At 39.5% G+C, this 21,759-nt stretch overlaps 3 protein-coding genes across 10 annotated transcripts in view; 2 read left to right on the top strand and 1 right to left on the bottom strand.

Annotated features, from left to right (window-relative positions):
- LOC111155125 (NFKB inhibitor interacting Ras like 1) overlaps positions 1 to 8,848 on the bottom strand; it is a 38,753-nt gene extending 29,905 nt beyond the window's left edge. For 4 of the 5 annotated variants that reach the window (XM_022515191.1, XM_022515188.1, XM_022515190.1 and 1 more), the window contains exons 1-2: positions 8,763 to 8,848; positions 2,467 to 2,579 (exon numbers count right to left, since the gene is read on the bottom strand). In XM_022515191.1, coding sequence (XP_022370899.1) covers positions 2,467 to 2,560 — 94 coding nt within the window. In that variant the 5' untranslated portion in view covers positions 2,561 to 2,579; positions 8,763 to 8,848. The remainder of the gene's footprint in view (positions 1 to 2,466; positions 2,580 to 8,762) is intronic. The other variant, XM_022515193.1, reaches the window with a different exon arrangement.
- Positions 8,849 to 9,087: 239 nt separating this feature from the next.
- LOC111155115 (ribosomal protein L15) lies at positions 9,088 to 12,023 on the top strand. Of its 4 annotated transcripts, none has more exons than XM_022515175.1 (4): positions 9,088 to 9,142; positions 9,809 to 9,997; positions 10,314 to 10,450; positions 11,420 to 12,023. In XM_022515175.1, exons 2-4 carry the CDS (start codon positions 9,826 to 9,828, stop codon positions 11,723 to 11,725), a joined length of 615 nt encoding a protein of 204 aa, XP_022370883.1. In that variant the 5' UTR covers positions 9,088 to 9,142; positions 9,809 to 9,825; the 3' UTR covers positions 11,726 to 12,023. The 4 variants fall into 4 exon arrangements, with proteins under 4 accessions (XP_022370883.1, XP_022370886.1, XP_022370884.1 ...); XM_022515178.1 differs by having other exon boundaries at positions 9,105 to 9,142; positions 9,820 to 9,997; XM_022515176.1 differs by having other exon boundaries at positions 9,109 to 9,142; positions 9,816 to 9,997.
- A 6,791-nt stretch (positions 12,024 to 18,814) lies between these two features.
- On the top strand, positions 18,815 to 19,804 carry LOC111154954 (putative elongation factor 1-alpha-like 3). Its single transcript, XM_022514918.1, has one exon. The coding sequence runs from the start codon at positions 18,884 to 18,886 to the stop codon at positions 19,802 to 19,804; it is 921 nt and encodes a 306-aa protein (XP_022370626.1). The 5' UTR covers positions 18,815 to 18,883.
- Positions 19,805 to 21,759: the final 1,955 nt, after the last annotated feature.

The following is a 21,759-nucleotide window of genomic DNA, read 5'->3' as shown; positions in this document are numbered from 1 at the left end:
CAAGCCCCACATCGGGCTCTCTGCTCAGCGGGGAGCCTGCTTCCTCCTCTCTCTCTGCCTGTCTCTCTACCTACTTGTGATCTCTATCTGTCAAATGAATAAATAAAAAAATCTTTAAAAAAAAAAAAAAAAAAGAATGTCCTTGACAAATCAGTAAAAATTTACTTATTTTATTAAATCTCAAATCTTGAGTATACACATTTACATTTTTAAATATTCTGTGTCATTAATGCATAAAGTATTCTGCATGATGAATTGTGGTAATTGGAGGAAAAGCTCTTGTGTTTAAGTTGCAGATTGAACTAGCCAATTTTTTTTTTAAAGAAGGAAGGACAGGAAAACTATGTTATTTGGGGTATTTGATAGATGTTTTCTTTTTTTTTTTTTTTTAAGATTTTTTTTTTTTTAATTTATTTGACAGACAGAGATCACAAGTAGGCAGAGAGACAAGCAGAGAGAGAGAGGGGGAAGCAGGCTCCCCGCCGAGCAAAGAGCCCCATGTGGGGCTCGATCCCAGGACCCTGGATCATGACCTGAGCCGAAGGCAGAGGCTTTAACCCGCTGAGCCACCCAGGCGCCCCGATAGATGTTTTCTAAAAATGAATAAGGGGAGCTTATCATTTTTGAGAAATATAACTGGCAATATTTGTTGTCAATGATAAAATTTGAGCTTTTGAGTGAAAATGAGAATTGTACCCATCACCACGAACTTGATAGCTTCTTAATACTGATAAGACTGGTGATGATATTAATAAATGTTATTTGGAAGATCTGCTTATCTCAGTGAGCCAATATTTTTCAAACGCACAATTTATGATGTTTAAAAACCAGTACTGGGTAAAAATCCCATTTATAGTTCAAGATGGATCAATGAGGTTTTACTTTAATAGAATAAGAAAAGTTTACTAATGTGGTTTCCAACAAGCTTTAAGTAAATATCACTTATTGAGTTTTAGTGAAATAGCAAAGAATACCCACAATTATCTGGAAAGGCTATAACATACTCCTACTTCTTCCAATGATTTATCTGTGTGAGGCAGGTTTTATTCATATATTTCAACTAAAAAAAAATACCACAACTGATTAAATACAAAAGCAAGTAGATATGATAATCCAGCTGCCTTCTAGTAAGCTGAACATTAGATTTTCAAAAAATGTAAATCAATGCTCATTCTCTCACTTTTTTGAAAATATAATTACTTTTCATAAAAATGTTATCTTAGCATATAACATGTTTATTATTTTAAGCAATAAATGAGTATTTTTAAAAATTCCTCAGTTTTAATTTCTAACACAGTAAAAATATTGAATGATAAAGCCTACATACATAAAACCTGTTTGGGGTTTTAAGAGGATAAAGAGATTTTATCCCCTGAACATAACTTATTTTTGCACAGGCATAAATTAGAATTGGGAGGTAAAAAAAATTAAGAATCAATAGTGCAGGGGCCCTGGGTGGCTCAGTCGGTTAAGCATCTGACTCTTGATTTTGGCTCAGGTCATGATCCTAGAGTTGTGAGATGGAGCACCACCTGGAACCTGCTTAAGATTTTGTCTCTCCCTCGCCCTTATTCCCTTCCCCCATCTCTAAAGAGAAAAAAAAAGGGAGGGGGGAGAAATCATAGTGCAGCATTTGTGACAGGGGGATTCTGAAACCAAAAGTTTGAGAACTGTAGGCACTGGCATCATAATAAAAACCAAATACGGATTTAACCAAAATTGTTAACTATTATTTTGGGAAGCTGAAAGAGAAGCAGAGCTAATCAAGATGGGTCAATAAAAGAAATGTGCTCTGAGCTACTTGCTAGAGATAAATACTTTGAAGATCCATGGTTCCACTTATCTAACAAACCTCATTTCATTCTAACTTGTAGTGTCTATATTCCTTACTAAATGATGATCTTTTTTTAAAAAGACAGAGATGTGGTCTTCTTCAATTCTGCACTTTCAAAAGGTCTCATTACAGCCTGTATCATACAGCAAGTATTACTAATTATTTAACTCAATGAATGGAAAAATGAATGTGATAATCCAATTCACAAAATTAGGTCATATTAGAGCAAATAAGAGTTTCTTCCATTTTTAAAACTTTTATAGCAGAATTGGAAAGTCCTGTTTGAAACTTGAATGACAGATCATTGTTCAGCGTATTCTTAGATCAGTGATTCTAGGACTCCAAGACCACTATTTATTATGCAAATACACAGAAAACCACATATGCACACACACATTTGTTTTCTTACCTATTGTAACTTACAGCAAATACTCTTGAATTTCCATGACAAATATTATTTTTTTCTCTCCCCTACTTCCCCTGCCTTTCAGTTTCTGTTGACTTCAACCCTTTAGTCCTTATGGATTATACTTCACTTTTGGTACCATTACCCATCTTTAGGTTAGCATGGCAACAAAAGACCCTGAACAGTTCCCAGAACCTACAGAGAAACTAGAGAAAAATAATCTTACCAATAGTATGATTCCCATAAAGAAGCTGCTCCAAAATTGCCGTTTTCCCCACAGATAACAAGCCACAAACCACAACCTTGCAGCCCTTTCCCATCTTCTCTCAGGATATGCCACTGTGAAAAGAATAAAAGATCTGTGAAACTGTATACTGTTTGAATCAACCGTTTTTCCTTTTTTCTATGTTTAAATAAGTCATACATATGCAGGGGGAAATGCCAAAAATAAAAAAGGATATATACAATAAGGCATAGCCTTCCAAACTCCATTCCTAGTCTCCCATTTGCTCCCTTAGAGCAATCAGTGTTACCAGTTTCTTACACATTTTTGCAGAGGTAATCTAGATAAGCACAAGAATACATGTAGATACAAATACATGTTTATTTAAAAAAAAATTTTTATTCAAAGAATATTTCAACACTAAGTCTACAGGAATCTAAATCAAATCCTAGATGAAACCAATCCTTGAAAGACACTACCTGCTCATCAATATTTACCTGGAAAAAACCCAACATTCAAACAAAAATTTAAGGAGGCATGAAGACAAAAATTTGTAGAGAATGGACATGATTTTTTAGAGAAACATTAATGCTATCAATGCCACCCGTCTTTTCTCAGGAGAGTGAAAAACTGGGCTCTCTTTTTCATGCTTCTTTTTGAGTCATGCTTTTTTTTTTTTTAAGATTTTATTTATTGGGTGCCTGAGTGGCTCAGTGGGTTAAGCCTCTGCCTTCGGATCAGGTCATGATCTCAGAGCCCCGCGCGGCAGGCTCTCTGCTCGGTGGGGGGCCTTCTTCCCCCCCCCCCCCCCCCTGCCTCTCTGCCTACTTGTGATCTCTCTGTCAAATAAATAAATAAAATCTTAAAAAAAAAAAAAGATTTTATTTACTTATTTGACAGACGGAAAGAGAGAGAGAGAACAAGCAGGGGGAGCGGTAGGCAGAGGAAAAGGCAGAAGCAGATTCCCCGCTGAGCAGGAAGCCCAATGGGGGGCTGAATCCCTGGACCTTACGATCATGACCTGAGCTAAAGGCAGATGCTTAACTGACTGAACCACCCAGGTGCCCCCAAAAGTCTGTAATTTTTATAACCCAAATTAGCCACAACACCAATCTACTGACAGGAAAAATTTTATTGCTACAATTTATTGCAGCACAGTAATAACACAGCACTCATTTCCAGAGCAGTACAGTACATTTTACCAGTAGAGAAATAATCATCACTTAATGCAATGTAGCCATTATTTCCTGGTGGCATGCTTGGGATCCTTCCAAATCTTCCCAAGAATATTTATCACTTATTTCTATGAGAACTACTTCTCTTAAGGGACACACACACACAAATACATATATATTTAATTTTTAAATTTTTAAAGTAATCTCTATACCCAATGTGGGACTCAAAATCATGACCCCGAGATTAAGAGTCGCATGCTCTACCAACTGATCCAGCCAGGCACCATTTTTAAAAATATATTTTCAACATAACTGCAATAGAAAAATTCTCAGCCTTTATTTGTAAGAGGAGAGCTCTGTGACACACTGATCATCTATGGTATGACATCTCCTATGTCAGCAGCTATGGACTATTTCAAAAGGTTTTCTACACCTGAATTTATGATTAATCTAATGTCATCTCATTGATTGTAGGATTCTACCCTTTTTGCATTTTGTGATCTCCTATAAGTTTATGATATCATTGAATCTTTCTTTCAAAGCATTTTTAATGATAACAGTTAAAATTTAAAGGAAGTTGCCACTTAACCACATGCCACCAACCAAAAGGATGAAAAAGAAATCTGTCAGATAAGAAAAATGATGGCAGCATAGAGCAATTCCGTTGTCAGTAAAGGTTGCTACTGGAATCTAAATTCTAATTTTTCTATTGTTACTTCCCATCCTCTGAAAATGTCTTAGTCCCTGCAGAATTTCTAAATACCTTACCTTCTCTTCTTTTCCTGTTCAATAAGAAAATGCCCCTTTACCACATATCCTATCAATCTTCAAATAAACACAAAGGGCAGGTACATGTTGCAGTTAAGTGAACCAGATAGTTAAAAGAAAAAAACACCCCAATTATTAACAGCAATAGACTCCCCATAAAAGAGAGGCAAATATGAGTTCTGGGGACTCCAGCAAACTGGGAAAATGCTGAAACCAACAGAATCCTGAGAAATCCCAATCGAATACTCCACTCTTAGGAAGTGGTCTTAATATACTTGCTTTACAAGTGGCATACTACTGCTGCACCTAGGTGGCTCAGTCGTTAAGCATCTGCCTTCAACTTGGGTCATGGTCCCAGGGTCCTGGGATTGAGCCCGCATTGGGCTCCCTGCTCCTCGGGAAGCCTGCTTCTCCATCTCCCACTCCCACTGCTTATGTTCCCTCTCTTGTTGTGTCTTTCTCTGTCAAATAAATAAATAAGATCTTTAAAAACTATATACATAACTAAAAGTGGCATACAATTATACTTTGATCACTCACTGATAATAGGAGTAGCAGATGAAGTGTGTTGAAGGTACACACTACTTTTAGTGTATGTGTGTGTATAAATAAACTGGGGGAGTTGTTTTAGTCTATCAGAGAATCTCCATCAAAGGCAAACAGTAAAAATAATTGAACAGAGGGTACTCAAACACTTGGTAAGGATTTTATGGTATTTCATAAGGAAAGAAGCAAGATAAAACAGAATAATCCATGTTAAATATTTTATACCATTAAAAACAAAACAAAGATGAAAGGATAAATATGATTAATCAAAGCACAGCTGAAACATTCTAGGTTCTAAGTCGTTGTCAAGTGGGAAACAATATTACCTAAAACTGAAGGTTAACAACCTGCTAATGAAAGTATTAATTTTTTTGAATAGTATCTAATGTTTTTTAGTAGCCTCCACACTCAGCATTGAGCCCAATGCAGGGCTTGAACTCATAACCCTGAGATCAAGAACTGGGCTGAAGAGTTAGACACTTAACTGAGCCAGCCAGGCACCCCAGTTAGTGTTTACTGTAAAGCACTAGTTAGAACTACTTAGTACAGTCCCTACCCTAAGTAACTGCTGAACAATAAAATTCAATCTGTGACCTATTAATCCTCATCTGATATAAATGACTTGAGAGGACAGGCTTAACAGGCAAAATCCAATGCAGTCTTAACTGCATATTGCTTTGCTTTCCAGGCTAATCAATGATGTTTCTAGAGAATAAAAACATGACTTGATCCATTCCTGTGGAAAACACTGAGCTTGGTCAATAACCCCTTTAAAGAGCTATCAGAAACAGCTGCTCGAAACTGCCAGTACTTCTGTTTTTCTAAAGAAATCACTCTACTTTTAGAAGTTAAACACAACTTTTTTTTTATGCTACTAAAACAATATTCATACTGAAACAACATCACAGAGAGATGTTATAATCATATTATGAAGCCTCACATGGAGAAAATTTTTACACTGTGTATTTATTTATGCAAACATCAGGTACTGTGTGCAACACTTATCCATATATGAAATTTTACATAAACATACATTTAAAAGGTTTTGTAAACAATACTGCACATAATAAAATATAATGAGCAGATTCTACCCTACCATTCTTTTACTCATTAAATATTTACTGAGGTCTTACCATAATGCCACTCATGAGGGACAAAGTAGGAGGGCAAAACCAGAAATGATACCCGTCCTCAGCAATCTCAGAGTCAATTGAAAATACCAATCCAAATCTTGCAAAACTACTAAGAAACTGCAAATTGCAAAGGAAGAAACAAAACGGCAAAAACTAATTAAGGAATTAGCAGCAATTATTTGCATTGCCAGAACTCCTTTCCAAATGATTCATCCAACTTTGTAGTCATTTTTTTTTTAAAGTAATCTCTATGCCCAACATGTGGTTCGAACTCGACCCTGAGATCAAGAGTCACATGCTCTAGGGGCACCTGGGTAGCTCAGTGGGTTAAGCCTCTGCCTTCGGCTCAGGTCACGATCCCAGGGTCCTGGGATCGAGCCCCAAATTGGGCTCTCTGTTCAGCAGGGAGCCTGCTTCCCCCATCTCTCTGCATGCCTCTCTGCCTACTTGTGATCTCACTGTCAAATAAATAAATAAAACCTTAAAAAAGAAAAAGTCATATGCTCTACCGACTGAAACAGCCAGGCATCCCTTTATTTTTTTAATTAATTAATTATTTTATAGCCAATCATTGACTCTTTTTTTTTTTTTTTTTTGGTACCCCACATCTGATCCACCAGTAAAGCCACCACCTTTGGAACACATCCAGGACTGGACCACTTACTTACCAGGTCCACTAATGAAGTGATCAGAGGCACCAACTTCTCTTACCTGGTCTCTCAAGGATGTCTATGTGATAATCCCCAAAACCTGTGAGTATTTTATTTTACAAAGTACCAGGAGCTTTGCAGCTGTGATTAAGACCCTTGAGATGGGGAGACTATACTGGACTATCTGGGTAGACCCAGTGTAATCACATGTATCTTTATAAGGAGAGAAGTGTGTCAGAAAGAGAAACAGAATACAAAGATGCTATACTGCTGGCTTTGAAAATGAACGAAGGGGTCAGGAGCCAAAGAATGCTGGTGGCCTCTAAAAGCTGGGAACAGCAGGGGCACCTGGGTGGTTCGGTTGGTTGAGCATCTCACTCTTGGTTTTGGCTAGGGTCATGGTCTCAGGATCGTTGGACTGGCCCCTCAACCCGCTCTGCCCTCCAATGTGGAATCGGCTTATCTCTCTCCCTCTGCTCCTCTCCCTGCACTGGTCCCTACCCCCTCCTCTCATATAAATAAATAAAATCTTAAAAAAAAAAAAAAAAAAAAAAAAGTGGAAAAAGCAAGCAAATGGATTCTCCCCTAGCTTCTCTAAAAGGAACACAGCAATCTGATTTTAGCCTACAGAGATTTCTGACCTGTGTAAGACAACATATTTGTGATATTTTAAGCCAGTAAGTTTGCTGTAATTAGCAAAAAGAAACTAATAAAACTTCCTAGTCTCTCTGTTTCAAATTTTCCCCTGTTTTTGGGCTCAAAACTGCAATCCCAATAATCCTTTAAAAATGTAAGTCACAAGAAGTCACCCTTCTGCTTAAAATCTTCCAATAGTTTTTGATCTCAGGCAGTGTGAAAACTTAAGAACCTCCATCGCTCTCCTGTCATCTGCTAGTTTCCCTTACGGTTCATTCCTGCCACACTGCCTCCTTGCTGTTTCTGTCTGAATTAAGGCATACTCTAGCCTTGGCAATTTTCCTTTTGACTGAAATCAGCCCAAATCTCCAAGGTTCACATCCTTCCGGGTTTTTTTCCTCAAATGTTATTTCTCAAGAAGACTAATCCTGAATATTTCATCCAAAATTCTGACCCCACCCCCACGCCAACACTATCCTTTCTCTCCCCTTAACGTTTGTCTTTAGTACTTTTTACCGAACATGTATATATATATATGACAATACATAACATATATATCTAAGATAATATATATCTATATGATAATATATAACATATATATATATAAGATAATATATATCTTATTTATGTTTGTTGCCCATTTCCAAGAAAGCTAGAATTTCTGCGTTCACTATTGCTGCATCCCCAGCAGTTGGGACACTACCTGGCACGTATTAGGCATTTCATAAATATCTGCTGAATAAATCAATGAACCATGTGAGGATTCCTGCAATGGTAAAGCTACAATTTAAAAAAAAAAAAAAAAAAAAAAAAAAAAAGGAAAATAGGGGAAAACCCCGCTAATAAGTTAGAAGGTAAACTACATGACTGCATCAAAAATGAAAATATTCTGGAGACGCAAAAAACTGGTTAACTGTTTCTCAATAAAAGAACTCAACCCAAAACGCCAGCATTTTCTCGTTATTTCTTCCCCAAACACTCGCACCTGCAAACCAGGTCTTGGCATAAAAATATTTTGCCTTTCTTGGGGGGGGGGAAAAAAAACTGGTTCTGACGTAGCAAATCTGGGACCAAGTCGGCAGGAAAGGCACGAAAATGGAAAGGCGCCGAGCCACCCGCGCACCCCTCCCTAGCCCCCCAGTTCCCCACCCTCCGACCCTACTTTAGGGTAAAATCCCTCGGAGCCCGGGCCTGCAGAGGCTGAAGCCCGAAGGCGGGGCGCGCGCCCCCACCCGTGAAGCCCTGACAGCACGCGCGTGTTATTTGGCTTGCTGGGGTGCAGCTAGTGGGATAAGGGGGATAGATAGCGCCGCACTGGGGTAGCCGCCGCGACTCCCCAGGTGAGGAGCCTGCGGCGCGTTAAGCTGTTCCCTGTACCTCAAGACACAAACCTTAACACCTCCACAGGCTCCAAAGACGCGGTGCTCTGGCAGAGCGGCTCCACGACCCGTTTCGGCCACGTGAGCCCCGGCCCCAACTTGCCTCCTCCCGGATTCAAGACCGTTGCGGACGCCGGCCAGCCGAGGCCTCACCAAGCCGCCCCTGCGTCTTAAACTCAAATCCTGAGGTCCAGAGGGGCGGGATAATAAGGGAGGCTGCGTCCAATCCGGGCCGAACTCCGCCCACCAGGCTCGCTGCCGGAACTACATGTCCCATGAGGCCGTGAGACCCGAAGCTTTCCACCGGAAAGAGGCTCGCCGCTGAGGGGGAGGAGCCCAAAAGGGATTGTGGGAGAAAGGCTCTTTCCTTTCCGTCGGGCGGCAGCCATCAGGTAGGCTGTGTTGGTGGTATTCGCTGCTGCATCCGCCGCTCATCTCCGTTCGCTTCAGCCATCCAGACTCGGGGACCCTGCGTCCTTGGAGTTCCTTCTGTCTCCTGTGCGGCGCGAGTTCGATCAGGGTGCGGGGCTGCGCGGGCTTGGAGAGGCGGCTCCCGGGGCGGGCTGGGGTGGTGATGTGATGGCGGCGCGAATTCGAGCGGGCCCTGTAACGTGAATGAAAAGGAAGCATGGGGCTGAGGAAAGGAAGCCCGGGCCTAGAGGGTCCTAAAGCGAGGCCTGTGGATTGAGTGCAGTAATGGATTTTCCTCGAGACTTATCCTTCGGGGATAACGGCCGCAGCACCTTTCCCTATGGTATCGGCGAGGTTTCTTTGCAGGCCAGGCCATAGGGGACGCCGACTGCCGCATTCAGCGGCCCTCCTCAGTGCTCAGGTCTGGTGCCATTCATTCATCAAACAAAAAAGTACCGAGACCCTTCTTGGGCGGCTCCGCGCTAGAGTCGCAGAGGTGACAGAGCTGTTTTGCTAGGGCGCAGCTATTCCCTGCAGCTCATGGAGATCCGTTTTCAGCTTCAGTGGTTTTCTTGTGGCTGGTGGGGAACTAAGATGGACGGACGCGATCGTCTCATATTTTAAATGCATGATTTTTTTTTTTTAAGCTCAAAGGTAGGCCAAGATGGGCGCTTACAAGTACATCCAGGAGCTATGGAGGAAGAAGCAGTCCGATGTAATGCGCTTTCTTCTCAGGGTGCGCTGCTGGCAGTACCGCCAGCTCTCTGCGCTCCACAGGGCCCCCCGCCCAACCCGGCCCGATAAAGCACGCAGGCTGGGGTACAAGGCCAAGCAAGGTGAGTGGTCTCTGTATGGATCCTTGGATAAAATTGTGTTCCTGGGGAAATGCTAGAAGACTGGTATTTAGAGATACTATGGCTCCGTGTAGAATGGGAATGAGAAGTTATTCTTCTTGTGTCACAAAGTACTTCGAAAAACACTGGAATGTGTGTGTTTTTAGAGTAAGTCTTAAGTGGTAATTTATTTTATCTTCAGGTATATAGTAGTTGCCTTACAGTCCAAAATACATTCGACATTGCAGCATTTAGTAGCAAGTTACTGAGTCTTCATCCGTCTGGCTTTTATAAGACCACTGTAAATGTGTTTGTATAGGTTATGTCATATATCGGATTCGTGTGCGTCGTGGTGGCCGCAAACGCCCAGTTCCTAAGGGTGCTACCTACGGCAAGCCTGTCCATCATGGTGTTAATCAGCTAAAGTTTGCACGAAGCCTTCAGTCTGTTGCAGAGGTAAGTGATTTTTCAGCAGTTGTATCAGTCATCTGGAGATGGTGGAGAAGAATTTGAGCACCTTTGTAAAGTGTTGCTGTCAAAGTCATAGTCTTTGTTATTAATGTGTCTTTGCTTGTGTGTAATGGAACGTGTTTTAAGGTTAGTGTGAGCCTTGAAACCTAAGCTTTTGAAGGGAAGTAAACTTTGTCTTTTTTTTAAGAATTTATTCATTTATTTATTTATTTGACAGAGATCACAAGTAGGCAGAGATAGAGGAGGGGGAAGCAGGCTCCCTGCTGATCAGAGAGCCTGATGTGGAGCTTGATCCCAGGACCCTGGGATCATGACATGAGCTGAAGTCAGATGCTTTAACCTACTGAGCCACCCAAGCGCCCCTAAACTTTGCCTTTAAGAACATATCTCCCCAGGTGTATAGAATCTGTGCATTTATTCATATGGCTGATTTCGGATATTCAGTTCTAAGTTGTCTTTCTGGGTTAGTAAATGAAGCTGTGCTCTCTCCCAGAGGTTGACAAACAAGGGTTTGTTGCCTTCTGTAAACTGAAAATTTTTTATTTTTAAAAGACAAAGACATTTTATATTAAAAAGACCATTGTGACCATGCAAAGCCTAAAATAATACACTCATTATTAAGGTTTTGTATGAAAAGTTCACTGATCCCTCAGTTGTCTTAGAAAAGGACTAGGTTCCTAAATTTTCTTAGATATTACTAACATTTGTGCCTTGGTCAAGGAGAGGGTGATAATAGGCAGTGGTTTCAAATAAGAATGTTTCATGTGTTTATTGTAGTAAGTCTTACTCATATTTGGGGTCCTAGCTTCAGGGAAGATGCTTAGTAAATATTCAGGTAGCTAAGTGAACAGCCCTAGTCAGTTTGTTGTCTGGTATGGTAAACTAAAGGGGATGCTTTTTAATTTTCTACTGTGGGAAATAGGCTGACCTTGAGTCTTTTTTTTCCTGTTACAGGAGCGAGCTGGACGTCACTGTGGGGCTCTAAGAGTCTTGAATTCTTACTGGGTTGGTGAAGATTCCACATACAAATTCTTTGAGGTTATCCTCATTGATCCATTCCATAAAGCTATCAGAAGAAATCCTGACACCCAGTGGATCACCAAACCAGTCCACAAGCACAGGGAGATGCGAGGGCTAACATCTGCAGGCCGAAAGAGCCGTGGCCTTGGAAAGGGTCACAAGTTCCACCACACTATTGGTGGTTCTCGCCGTGCGGCATGGAGAAGACGCAATACTCTCCAGCTCCACCGTTACCGCTAATCAAAGTAATGTTTGTAAAATTCTTACCTAATAAACAATTTAGGACAGTCATGTCTGCTTAAAAGTGTTCTTTAATTTGTCTGTTAAATTTAGTTGTCTGCACATTGTTCCATGAATGCATTGTCAAATTATGAAAGTTAAAGTGCAATAATGTTTGAAGACTATAAGTGATGGTGTATCTTGTTTCTAATAAGATAAACACTTTTGTCTTTGCTTTATCTTATTAGGGAGTTTATATGTCAGTGTTTAAAATACTGTTTGGTATAATAGGTATAAAATAAATTCTGTAAAAGTGGAATGCATAAGCTAGCCATGTAGATTTGTTGGTGCATGTAACGAAACCTACAGCTTCATTGGGGTGATGTAATGCTCTGGTTTACTCTCAAATGGCTGTTATTAGGGGTTTGGAAAGAAGAAACTTTTAAAACTGGATCTTGCTTGGAAATGTGATGACTATCCTAATCTTTAATCATGATCATATGCAAACAGCATTAACTAGGAACTACATTTTTTATATTGAATCCAATATTCCAATTATGTAACTGTTGCTTTGGAAAGGGTACTTAAAAAGAATCCAGAAGAATCCCACCAATTTTTTAAGAGAATTGAATAAACCTACCTGATACAGGAGGGTTCTTTTAAAAATGAAAATACATCCTGCTTAACCAAAGCAAAATTGCCTGGTCTCCACAGGACTGTTGAAGTTAACATAAAATGTGGAGGCTCCTAGTTGTATCCCATGACTCCGTAGGATCTGTAGAATCCTGAATTTCCTGCAAAGCGGTTAGTTAATGGTCTCTATGAAAACTGATGGAAATAGAACATTAGGTAGATGAGAAGACTAAGATACGTAAGCTAGTAATTAGTGCTAGAATTGGGAAACTGGTGGCCCTCAGATAACCTTTCAAGTGTGAGGATAAAAAATTAAAGTTGGCTTTGATTAGAATCTTAAATACTTTATCCATGGTCTTTGTGACCTTTATGAATCCACTAGCCACCTCAGGAGAAAAAATGGGGTTGGCTTTAAAAGTATGTCATTGCTCATTCCAAGTCCTAAGTCATCTTGGGTCAACCCACTTAAACATTCCCATAGGCTATTGAGAAAAGTCATGTAGTTGGTGTCAATACAAGTTTATAGTTTCCAATCTAATCCTACATGTGTTACCCCAGTCATTTTTCTCATCCTTAAACCCCTCAAAATCTGCCAGTCCATCAATTGTGCCCACCTTGATGTTAAGTATACCACTATTCTGTGTCCATTTTGTCTTCCAGTAGATGAGGTTTTTGTTTTCCAGGTTGAATTTGGGTGTGTAGGAACTACAGGAGAGGAATTGCCCCATTTTTAAGTTTGCTAACTTAATCCATAGTTTGATTTCAAAATCTAATTGCTGGTTTCCTTGAACCAGTTTTTATATTTTTTTAAGGGGTCTTAGGCTCAGTTAAATGATATCCAGAAAAAGACTCAAAACCTCTTGAGACCTAAATTCCTTTTCCACTCAAAAAGATCCTAAACCATATATATATTTTGTGTGTAGAGGTTGTTCAACTAAAGGAATAAATGTTTATTAAACTAAAATGGACCTGTTATCTTTTGTCATCTAATGCTAATAAGCAAGCCAAACACCCTAACCTACAAAAAATTGTAATGGCAGAAACAGTCACTTTGAGAGAAAATAAAATGTATAGTATTTAGTCTTGAGAATTTTTTCTTCTTGGTTCTTTGGTCCTTGCGTGAATTAGAAAAAACCCATTTAAATGTTTTTTTCAAACAACGCTAATTTGGGAAAGAGACAATGGGGAGGGTTCAAGCTAAAGGTCAGTGTTCCTTATTTCCAAAAAGGGCTTGCTTCTATTCTTGGTACCCTATAGTTTGCTGTCCATACTGTAGCTATTTAAGTGTTGTCAGTCTAGTGCTGGAAGCTGAAGTCCTAGATGACTTATGTGATCTTTGCCCACTTCCCCACCACTGAATTCATGTCCTACTCTCCTTTTGATACTGCAGCGTCTTTGCTGTTCTCAGACAAGCCAAGCACTCTCCTAATGCCTTCGTGATGAGAAAACTCCCAGATCTTATATGTCACTTTAGAGGCTTTCCTGACAATCCAACAAGCTCTTGTTTACATCAGTGTTTCTAAGTGTGATTAAAAAACACCCAAATCAATTGAAATTTTCTTTAGAAATAGAGCAGTTGGCTTCTCACAACCCCACAAACGCAGGTTGTACTAATAATAACTCTCTTCTGCTGATGAGCACACAGACCTAAAGATGAAGCAACTTGCTCAAGGTCACAAAGTGGCTGGCTGAATTCATATCCTCCCGACAAGATTAAGTTAAAATTTTGATTAGTTAATACATTGACATGTCTAAAAATTCAAAAGGTACAATTAAGGTTGGCAGTAAAAGTCTCCTCAGGTCCCCTCTGGAGACAATCCGATCAGTTTTTTTGGATTTTCATCAGGAGATTCATACATGCACAAAAAATACTTTTTTTACCCAAATGTTAATACTGATTTTTTTCATTTAGTTACAGAAGCTTGTTCTATATCACTTCGTGAAGCACTTCCTCATTCTTTTTTATGACAGTATGGTATTCCATCATAATGGATGCATCATAATTTGATGTGGCCACTTACAAAGAACATTTAAAATTACTTACAGTCTGTTGCTTTTACAAAAATTTTTTTCATATATCAGTATATCTGTAGGATAAATTCCTAGAAGTAGAATGGCAGTTAAAAACTATTGGCAGAGATTCTGCTCTGCCAATCTGATAGGAAAAATGGTATTCTTACCTAGTTTCATTTTTGCACTTAAGAATGTGGCAGAGGCAAAGCCATGTACGCATCATAGCCTTTTTTTCCCTCTGGACATACCTAAACTGTGTTTTCCTGATCCTTTATACATTTAGGTAGGAGTTGTTTTTTTTTTTTTTTTTTTAAGATTTTATTTATTTATTTGACAGAGATCACAAGTGGGCAGAGAGGCAGGCAGAGAGAGAGGAGGAAGCAGGCTCTCTGCCAAGCAGAGAGCCCGATGCAGGGCTCGATCCCAGGACCCTGGGATCATCACCCGAGCTGAAGGCAGAGGCTTTAATCCACAGAGCCACCCAGGCACCCCTAGGTAGGAGTTTTATCACATTCTTGGAATGAACACAAATGATTTATTACTTCTTCCAAGACAAGGGTTGGTATACCAGTGGAGGCCAATAATCCAAATAGCATAGCTACAAGATGGAAGAAAACTGCTCAATCCCTATCAGACTGGACAAGTGAGAATATTTTGTGTTAAGCTGCTGTGTTAGTTGTGTTCATTCTTATGGCAACCTAGCCTAGCTTGACCCTAACTAATTCAATAAGTAAAGTTGAGCCTTATTCATAAGAGTCTTATGTTTGGGGGCGCCTGGATGGCTCAGTTGGTTGAGCCTCTGCCTTCCGTTCATGATCCCCGGATCCTGGGATGGAGTCCTGCATTTGACTCCTTGCTCAGCAGGGAGTCTTTCTCCCTCTGCCTGCCTGTCTCTCTCTTTCTCTCTCTCTCCCCGCTCTGTCTTGTCACATGAATAAATAAAATCTTAAAAAAAAAAAAAAATGTTGGCCTTAAAAAAAAAAGCCTTATGTTTGCTTTACAGTGACCTTTCTTTATAAGCTTTTGTCCATTTTTCTATCAGAATCCATACTATATTAAATGGAGGGTGGTTGCTAGCTCATTGCTAACCATCATTACTCTGCTCTTATGGCTCAGTTGTTAAGCGGCTGCCTTCAGCTCAGGTCATGATCCCAGGGTCCTAGGATGGAGCCCCACATTGAGCTCCCTCTTTGGTAGGAAGCCTGCTTCTTCCTCTCCCATTCCCCCTGCTTGTGTTCCCTTTCTCTCTGTGTCTCTCTGTCAAATAAATAAAATCTTTTAAAAAAGCAAAACAACTTATAGCTGGACCAGTTTCCCACACCATACACAAAAATAAACTCAAAATTGATAAAAGACCTAAATGTGAGACCTGCAACCATGAAAATCCTAGAAGAGAGAATAGGCAGTAATTTTTGACATTGGCCTTAGCAACATTCTTCTAGATATGTCTCCTCAGGCAAGGGAAACAAAAGCAAAAATAAAGTATTGGGATTACATCAAAATAAAAAGCTTCTGCATAGCAAAGGAAACAATCAAGAAAATAAAAGACAACCTACAGAATGGAAGAAGCCATTTGCAAATGCTCTATCTGATAAGTGATTAATATCTGAAATATATAAAGAAGTTGTACAACTCAACACTGAAAAAAACCCCAAATAATGCAATTAAAAATGGGCAGAAGACATGAACAAACATTTCTCCAAAGAAGACACATAGATGGCCAATGGACAGATGAAAAGATGCTCAGCATCGCTTACCATCAAGTAAATGCAAATCAAAACCACAGTGAGGTTTCACCTCACACCTGTCAGAATGGCTAAAATAACACAGGAACACAAGAAACATTAGGGAGGGTGTGGAGAAAAAGGAATCCTCAGGGACACCTGGGTGGCTCAGTTGTTAAGTTGCTGCTTTTGGTTCAGGTCATGATCCCAGGGTCCTGGGATCAAGCCCTGCAGTGGGCTCTCTACTTGGCAGGAAGCCTGCTTCTCGCTCTCTGATTCCCCCTGCTTGTGTTCCCTCTCTCGCTGTGTCTCTCTCTGTCAAATAAATAAATAAAATCTTAAAAAAAAAAGAAAGAAAGAAAGAAAAAGGACTCTTCATGCACTGTTGTTGGGAATGCAAACTGGTGTAGCCACTGTAGGGAAAACAGTATGGAGTTTCCTCAAAAAGTGAAAAAATAGAATTACCATATGACCTAGAAATTCCACCCCTGGGTATTTACACAAAGAAAATGAAAACACTAATTTGAAAAGATATATACACCCCTAGGTTTATTGTAGCGTTACTTAACATAGCCAAGATATGGAAGCAACCCAAGTGTCCATTGATAGATGAATTAATAAAGAACAGGTTGTATATAAACGTACACAATGGAATATTATTCAGCCATAAAAAAGAATGAATTATTGTCATTTGCAATAACATGGATGGATCTAGAGGGTATAATGCTAAGTGAAATAAGTCAGAGAAAGACAAATACCATATGATTTCACTCATATATGGAATTTAAGAAACAAATAAAGAGAAAAAGGAAAAAAATCAAACTCAAATACAGAGAACAAACTGGTGGTTACCAGAGGGGAGAACCATGGGGGGGATGAGTGAAATAGGTGAAGGGGATTAAAAGTACACTTACTGTAATGAGAATTGAGTATAGGATTGTTGAATCACTATATTGTATACCTGAAACTAATATAACACTATATGTTAATTATATTGGAATAAAAATATTTTTTAAAGTATTTTTCTTATTTATTTTTTAGAAAGAGAGAGAGAGAGAGAGCATGAGAGGAGAGAGGTCAGTGGGAGAAGCAGACTCACTGGCGAGCAGGGAGCCCGATGTGGGACTTGATTCCGTCACTCCAGGATCATGACCTGAGGCCAAGGCAGTCGCTTAACCAACTGAGCCACCCAGGTGCCCTGGAATAAAAATATTCTTTTTTTTTTTTAAGATTTTTTTTGTTAAGATTTTATCTATTTATTTGACAGAGATCACAAGTAGGCAGAGAGGCAGGCAGAGAGAGGGGGGAAGCAGGCTCCCTGCTCAGCAGAGAACCTGATGCAGGGCTCGATCCCAGGACCCCGGGATCATGACCCTAGCCGAAGGCAGAAGCTTCAACCCACTGAGCCACCCAGGCGCCCCAAATAAAAATATTATTGAAGGTGACTTTCTATAGAGTAATTTCTGGAAACTCAACTGTTCATTTTATCCTTTTGATTCTGAGCTGTGATTTCATCTCTAAATTCTGAAATTGCTAAGGGATATTAGTAGGTATATTGTATCAGTAAGGCAGACTTGATTAAGCTATAGTAAAAAGCATTCCCCCAAATCTCAGTGGCTTAAAATAAAAGGTTATTTCTTGCACATACTAGGTTCATCATGAAGGTTCATCACGGTTCCCTCTCTAGAAACCAGGCTATTGGAGTAGCTGCTATCTGGAACATTGCCATGTGCCCAAGGCAAAGGGCAAAGAGAGCACAGTATAGCATGCCCTGGCTTTTAGTGCTTCTGCTGAGATTTTCAGAAGCAAGTCTGAGATTAAGGGGTAAGGAAGTGAAATCTTACCATGTGTCTGATAGGAGAGGAAGAACCATTCATTTGTGAATAACTCTAATAGCCATCACATACACTAATCCATTTGATTTTCTTTTGTCCTTATATACGTGTGAGGTATTGTGGAGAAGAGCTGGTTTACCAAGGGGGCAGAGCAGAAACCACTGCCGTCCACCCTGGCAAAGAGGAGTACTCTGTAACTGACATTGCTTAGAATTGTCAGCATGTAAAGGTAGTAAAAACAGTGATGACATTTAGCCAGCTTTTGTTGTTTTTAAACTCTTTATAGAGAATGCAACCACCTACTGAGTTTATTTTTTTTATTTTTTATTTTTTTACAAATTAAGGTTATCTACATACAACTCAGCAAACAATTTGCCTGCCACTTTATTATGTGACATGGCTTCTTTCTGGAAACCACACAAATATTTACTGAAAAATACTTTAGAATTGTGCCATCCAATATAGTAGCCACTCGTCAGCTGTGACTATATTTAAATTAAATACAATTTTAGGGGATGCCTGGGTGGCTCAGTAGGTTAAGCGTCTGCCTTCCGCTCAGGTCATGATCCCAGGGTCCTGGGATCTAGCCCCATATATGGTTCCCTGCTTAGCCGGGAGCCTGCTTCTCCCTCTCCCCCTGCCCCCACTCCTGCCCCTGCTCCTGCTCTCTTGTGCTCTCACTCTCTCTCATGTGTGTGCTCTCTCTCTCTCTAAAAAATAAATACAATCTTTAAAAAAATTTTTTAAATAATTTTAAAAGTCAGTTCTTCAGGGGCACCTAAGGGCTCAGTTGGCTAAGCATTCAACTCTTGATCTCAACTCAGGTCTTGATCTCAGGGTCTTAAGTTCAAGCCCCACATTGGGCTCCATGCTGAGCATGGAGCCTACCTTAAAAAAAAAAAAAAACCTTTTTCGCAACGGGTTTGCCGCCAGAACACAGGTGTCGTGAAAACCACCGCTCAACCTAAGCCAGAATGGGGAAGGAAAAGACTCATATCAACATTGTTGTCATCGGACACGTAGATTCGGGCAAGTCTACCACTACTGGTCATCTGATCTACAAATGTGGCGGGATCGACAAAAGAACTATCGAAAAATTCGAGAAGGAAGCTGCTGAGATGGGAAAAGGCTCCTTCAAGTATGCCTGGGTCTTGGATAAACTGAAAGCTGAACGTGAACGTGGTATCACCATTGATATCTCCCTGTGGAAATTCGAGACCAGCAAGTATTACGTGACCATCATTGATGCTCCAGGACACAGAGACTTTATCAAAAACATGATTACAGGCACATCTCAGGCTGACTGTGCTGTCCTGATTGTTGCTGCTGGTGTTGGTGAATTTGAAGCCGGTATCTCCAAGAATGGGCAGACCCGTGAGCATGCCCTTCTGGCTTACACACTGGGTGTAAAACAACTAATTGTTGGTGTTAACAAAATGGATTCCACTGAGCCACCCTACAGCCAGAAGAGATACGAGGAAATCGTTAAGGAAGTCAGCACCTACATTAAGAAAATTGGCTACAACCCCGACACAGTAGCATTTGTGCCAATTTCTGGTTGGAATGGTGACAATATGCTGGAGCCAAGTGCTAACATGCCTTGGTTCAAGGGATGGAAAGTCACCCGTAAAGATGGGAATGCCAGTGGAACCACACTGCTTGAAGCTCTGGATTGCATTCTGCCACCAACTCGTCCAACTGACAAGCCCTTGCGTCTGCCTCTCCAGGACGTCTACAAAATTGGTGGTATTGGCACTGTCCCTGTGGGCCGAGTGGAGACTGGTGTTCTTAAACCTGGCATGGTGGTCACCTTTGCTCCAGTCAATGTTACAACTGAAGTCAAGTCTGTTGAAATGCACCATGAAGCTTGTCTTTCAGACAAGAAAAAGAAATAAAAGGTATCCAAATTGGTAAGGAAGAAGTAAACGTTTCACTATTTATAAGTGACATGATACTATATACAGAAAATCCTAAAGATTCTACCAAAAAACTATTAGAACTGATACATGAATTAAATAAAGTTGCAGTATATAAAATCAATATACACAAATCTGTTGCATGTCTATATGCTAATAATGGAGTAGTAGGAAAAAAATTTAAGGAAACAATCCCATTTATAATTGTACCCAAAATAATAAAATACCTAGGAATAAACATAAGGAGGTAAAAGACCCATATTCTGAGAACTATAAGACAGTAATGAAAGAAATTAAAGATGACACAAACAAATGGAAAGATATGCCATGATCATATTGGAAGAACAAATATTGTTAAAATGTCCATACTACCCAAAGCAATCTACAGAATTAATGCAGTCCCTATCAAAATACCAATAGCATTTTTTCACAGAACTAGAACAGATAATCCTAAAATTTGTATGGAACAAAAGATCCAAAATAGCCAAAGAAATCTTGAAAAAGAACAACAAAACTGGACGTATCACAATCCCAGATTTCAAGATATACTACAAAGCTATAGTAATCAAAACAGCATGGTACCAACACAAAAACAGACACATAGATTAATAGAACAGAATAGAGAACTCAGAAATAAACTCATGATTATGTGGTCAATTAATCTATGACAAAGGAGGCAAGATCATGCAATGGGAAAAAGACAGTCTCTTCATCAAATGGTGTTGGGAAAACTGGACAGCAATACCCAAAAGAATGAAAGTGGACCACATTCTTACAATATACACAAAAATGAACTCGAAATGGATTAAGGACCTAAATTTGAGACCTGAAACCATGAAAATCCTGAAAGAGAGCACAGGCAGTAATTTCTCTGATGTCAGCCATAGCAGCATTTCTCTAGATATGTCTCTAGATATGGTTTTGGTGTTGAGTTGTATTCCTTTGTATATTTTGGAATTTAACACTTTATCAAATATGTCATTTACAAATATCTTCTCCCATTTCACAGATTGTCTTTTAGTTTTCTTGATTGTTTCCTTTGCTGTGCAGAAGCTTTTTATTTTGATATGGTTCCAATAGTTTATCTTTGCTTTTATTTCTCTTGCCTGAGGAGACATATCTAGAGAAATGCTGCTATGGCTGACATCAGAGAAATTACTGCCTGTGCTCTCTTTCAGGATTTTCATGGTTTCAGGTCTCAAATTTAGGTCCTTAATCCATTTCTCTCTAGATATGTCTCCTCAGGCAAGAGAAATAAAAGCAAAGATAAACTATTGGAACCATATCAAAATAAAAAGCTTCTGCACAGCAAAGGAAACAATCAAGAAAACTAAAAGACAATCTGTGAAATGGGAGAAGATATTTGTAAATGACATATTTGATAAATGTTAAATTCCAAAATATACAAAGGAATACAACTCAACACCAAAACCCCAAATAATGCAATTAAAAATGGGCAGAACACATGAACAAACATTTTTCCAAAGAAGACACACAGTTGACCAGTGGACACATGAAAAGATGCTCAACATCACTCGTCATCAAGTAAATACAAGTCAAAACCACAATGAGATATCACCTCATATCTATCAGAATAGTTAAACACACACACATGGACACACACACACACACACACACACACACAGGAAATAAGACGCATTCAAGAGAGTGTGGAGAAAAAGGAGTCCTCATGCACTGATGGTGGGAATGAAACTGGTGTAGCCACTGTGGAAAACAGTATGGAGTTTCCTCAAAAAATTAAAAATAGAATTATCATATGATACAGAAATTCCAATCATGGGCATAATACTATATGTTGCCTAGAATCATATTCATATACAGTATAGTTGCTAGTACTAAAAAACAAAACAAAAAAGATAACAAAACAAAAGTCACTTCCTTTTTTAAATAAAATAAAACTTTAATCTCAAGGG

The sequence above is a fragment of the Enhydra lutris genome, unplaced genomic scaffold (genome assembly GCF_002288905.1).
Source record: "Enhydra lutris kenyoni isolate GAN:26980312 unplaced genomic scaffold, ASM228890v2 scaffoldscaffold39, whole genome shotgun sequence".
NCBI lineage: Eukaryota > Metazoa > Chordata > Mammalia > Carnivora > Mustelidae > Enhydra > Enhydra lutris.
Note: the sequence above shows the minus strand (reverse complement) of the source record. Positions and strands in the feature narration are given on the sequence as shown.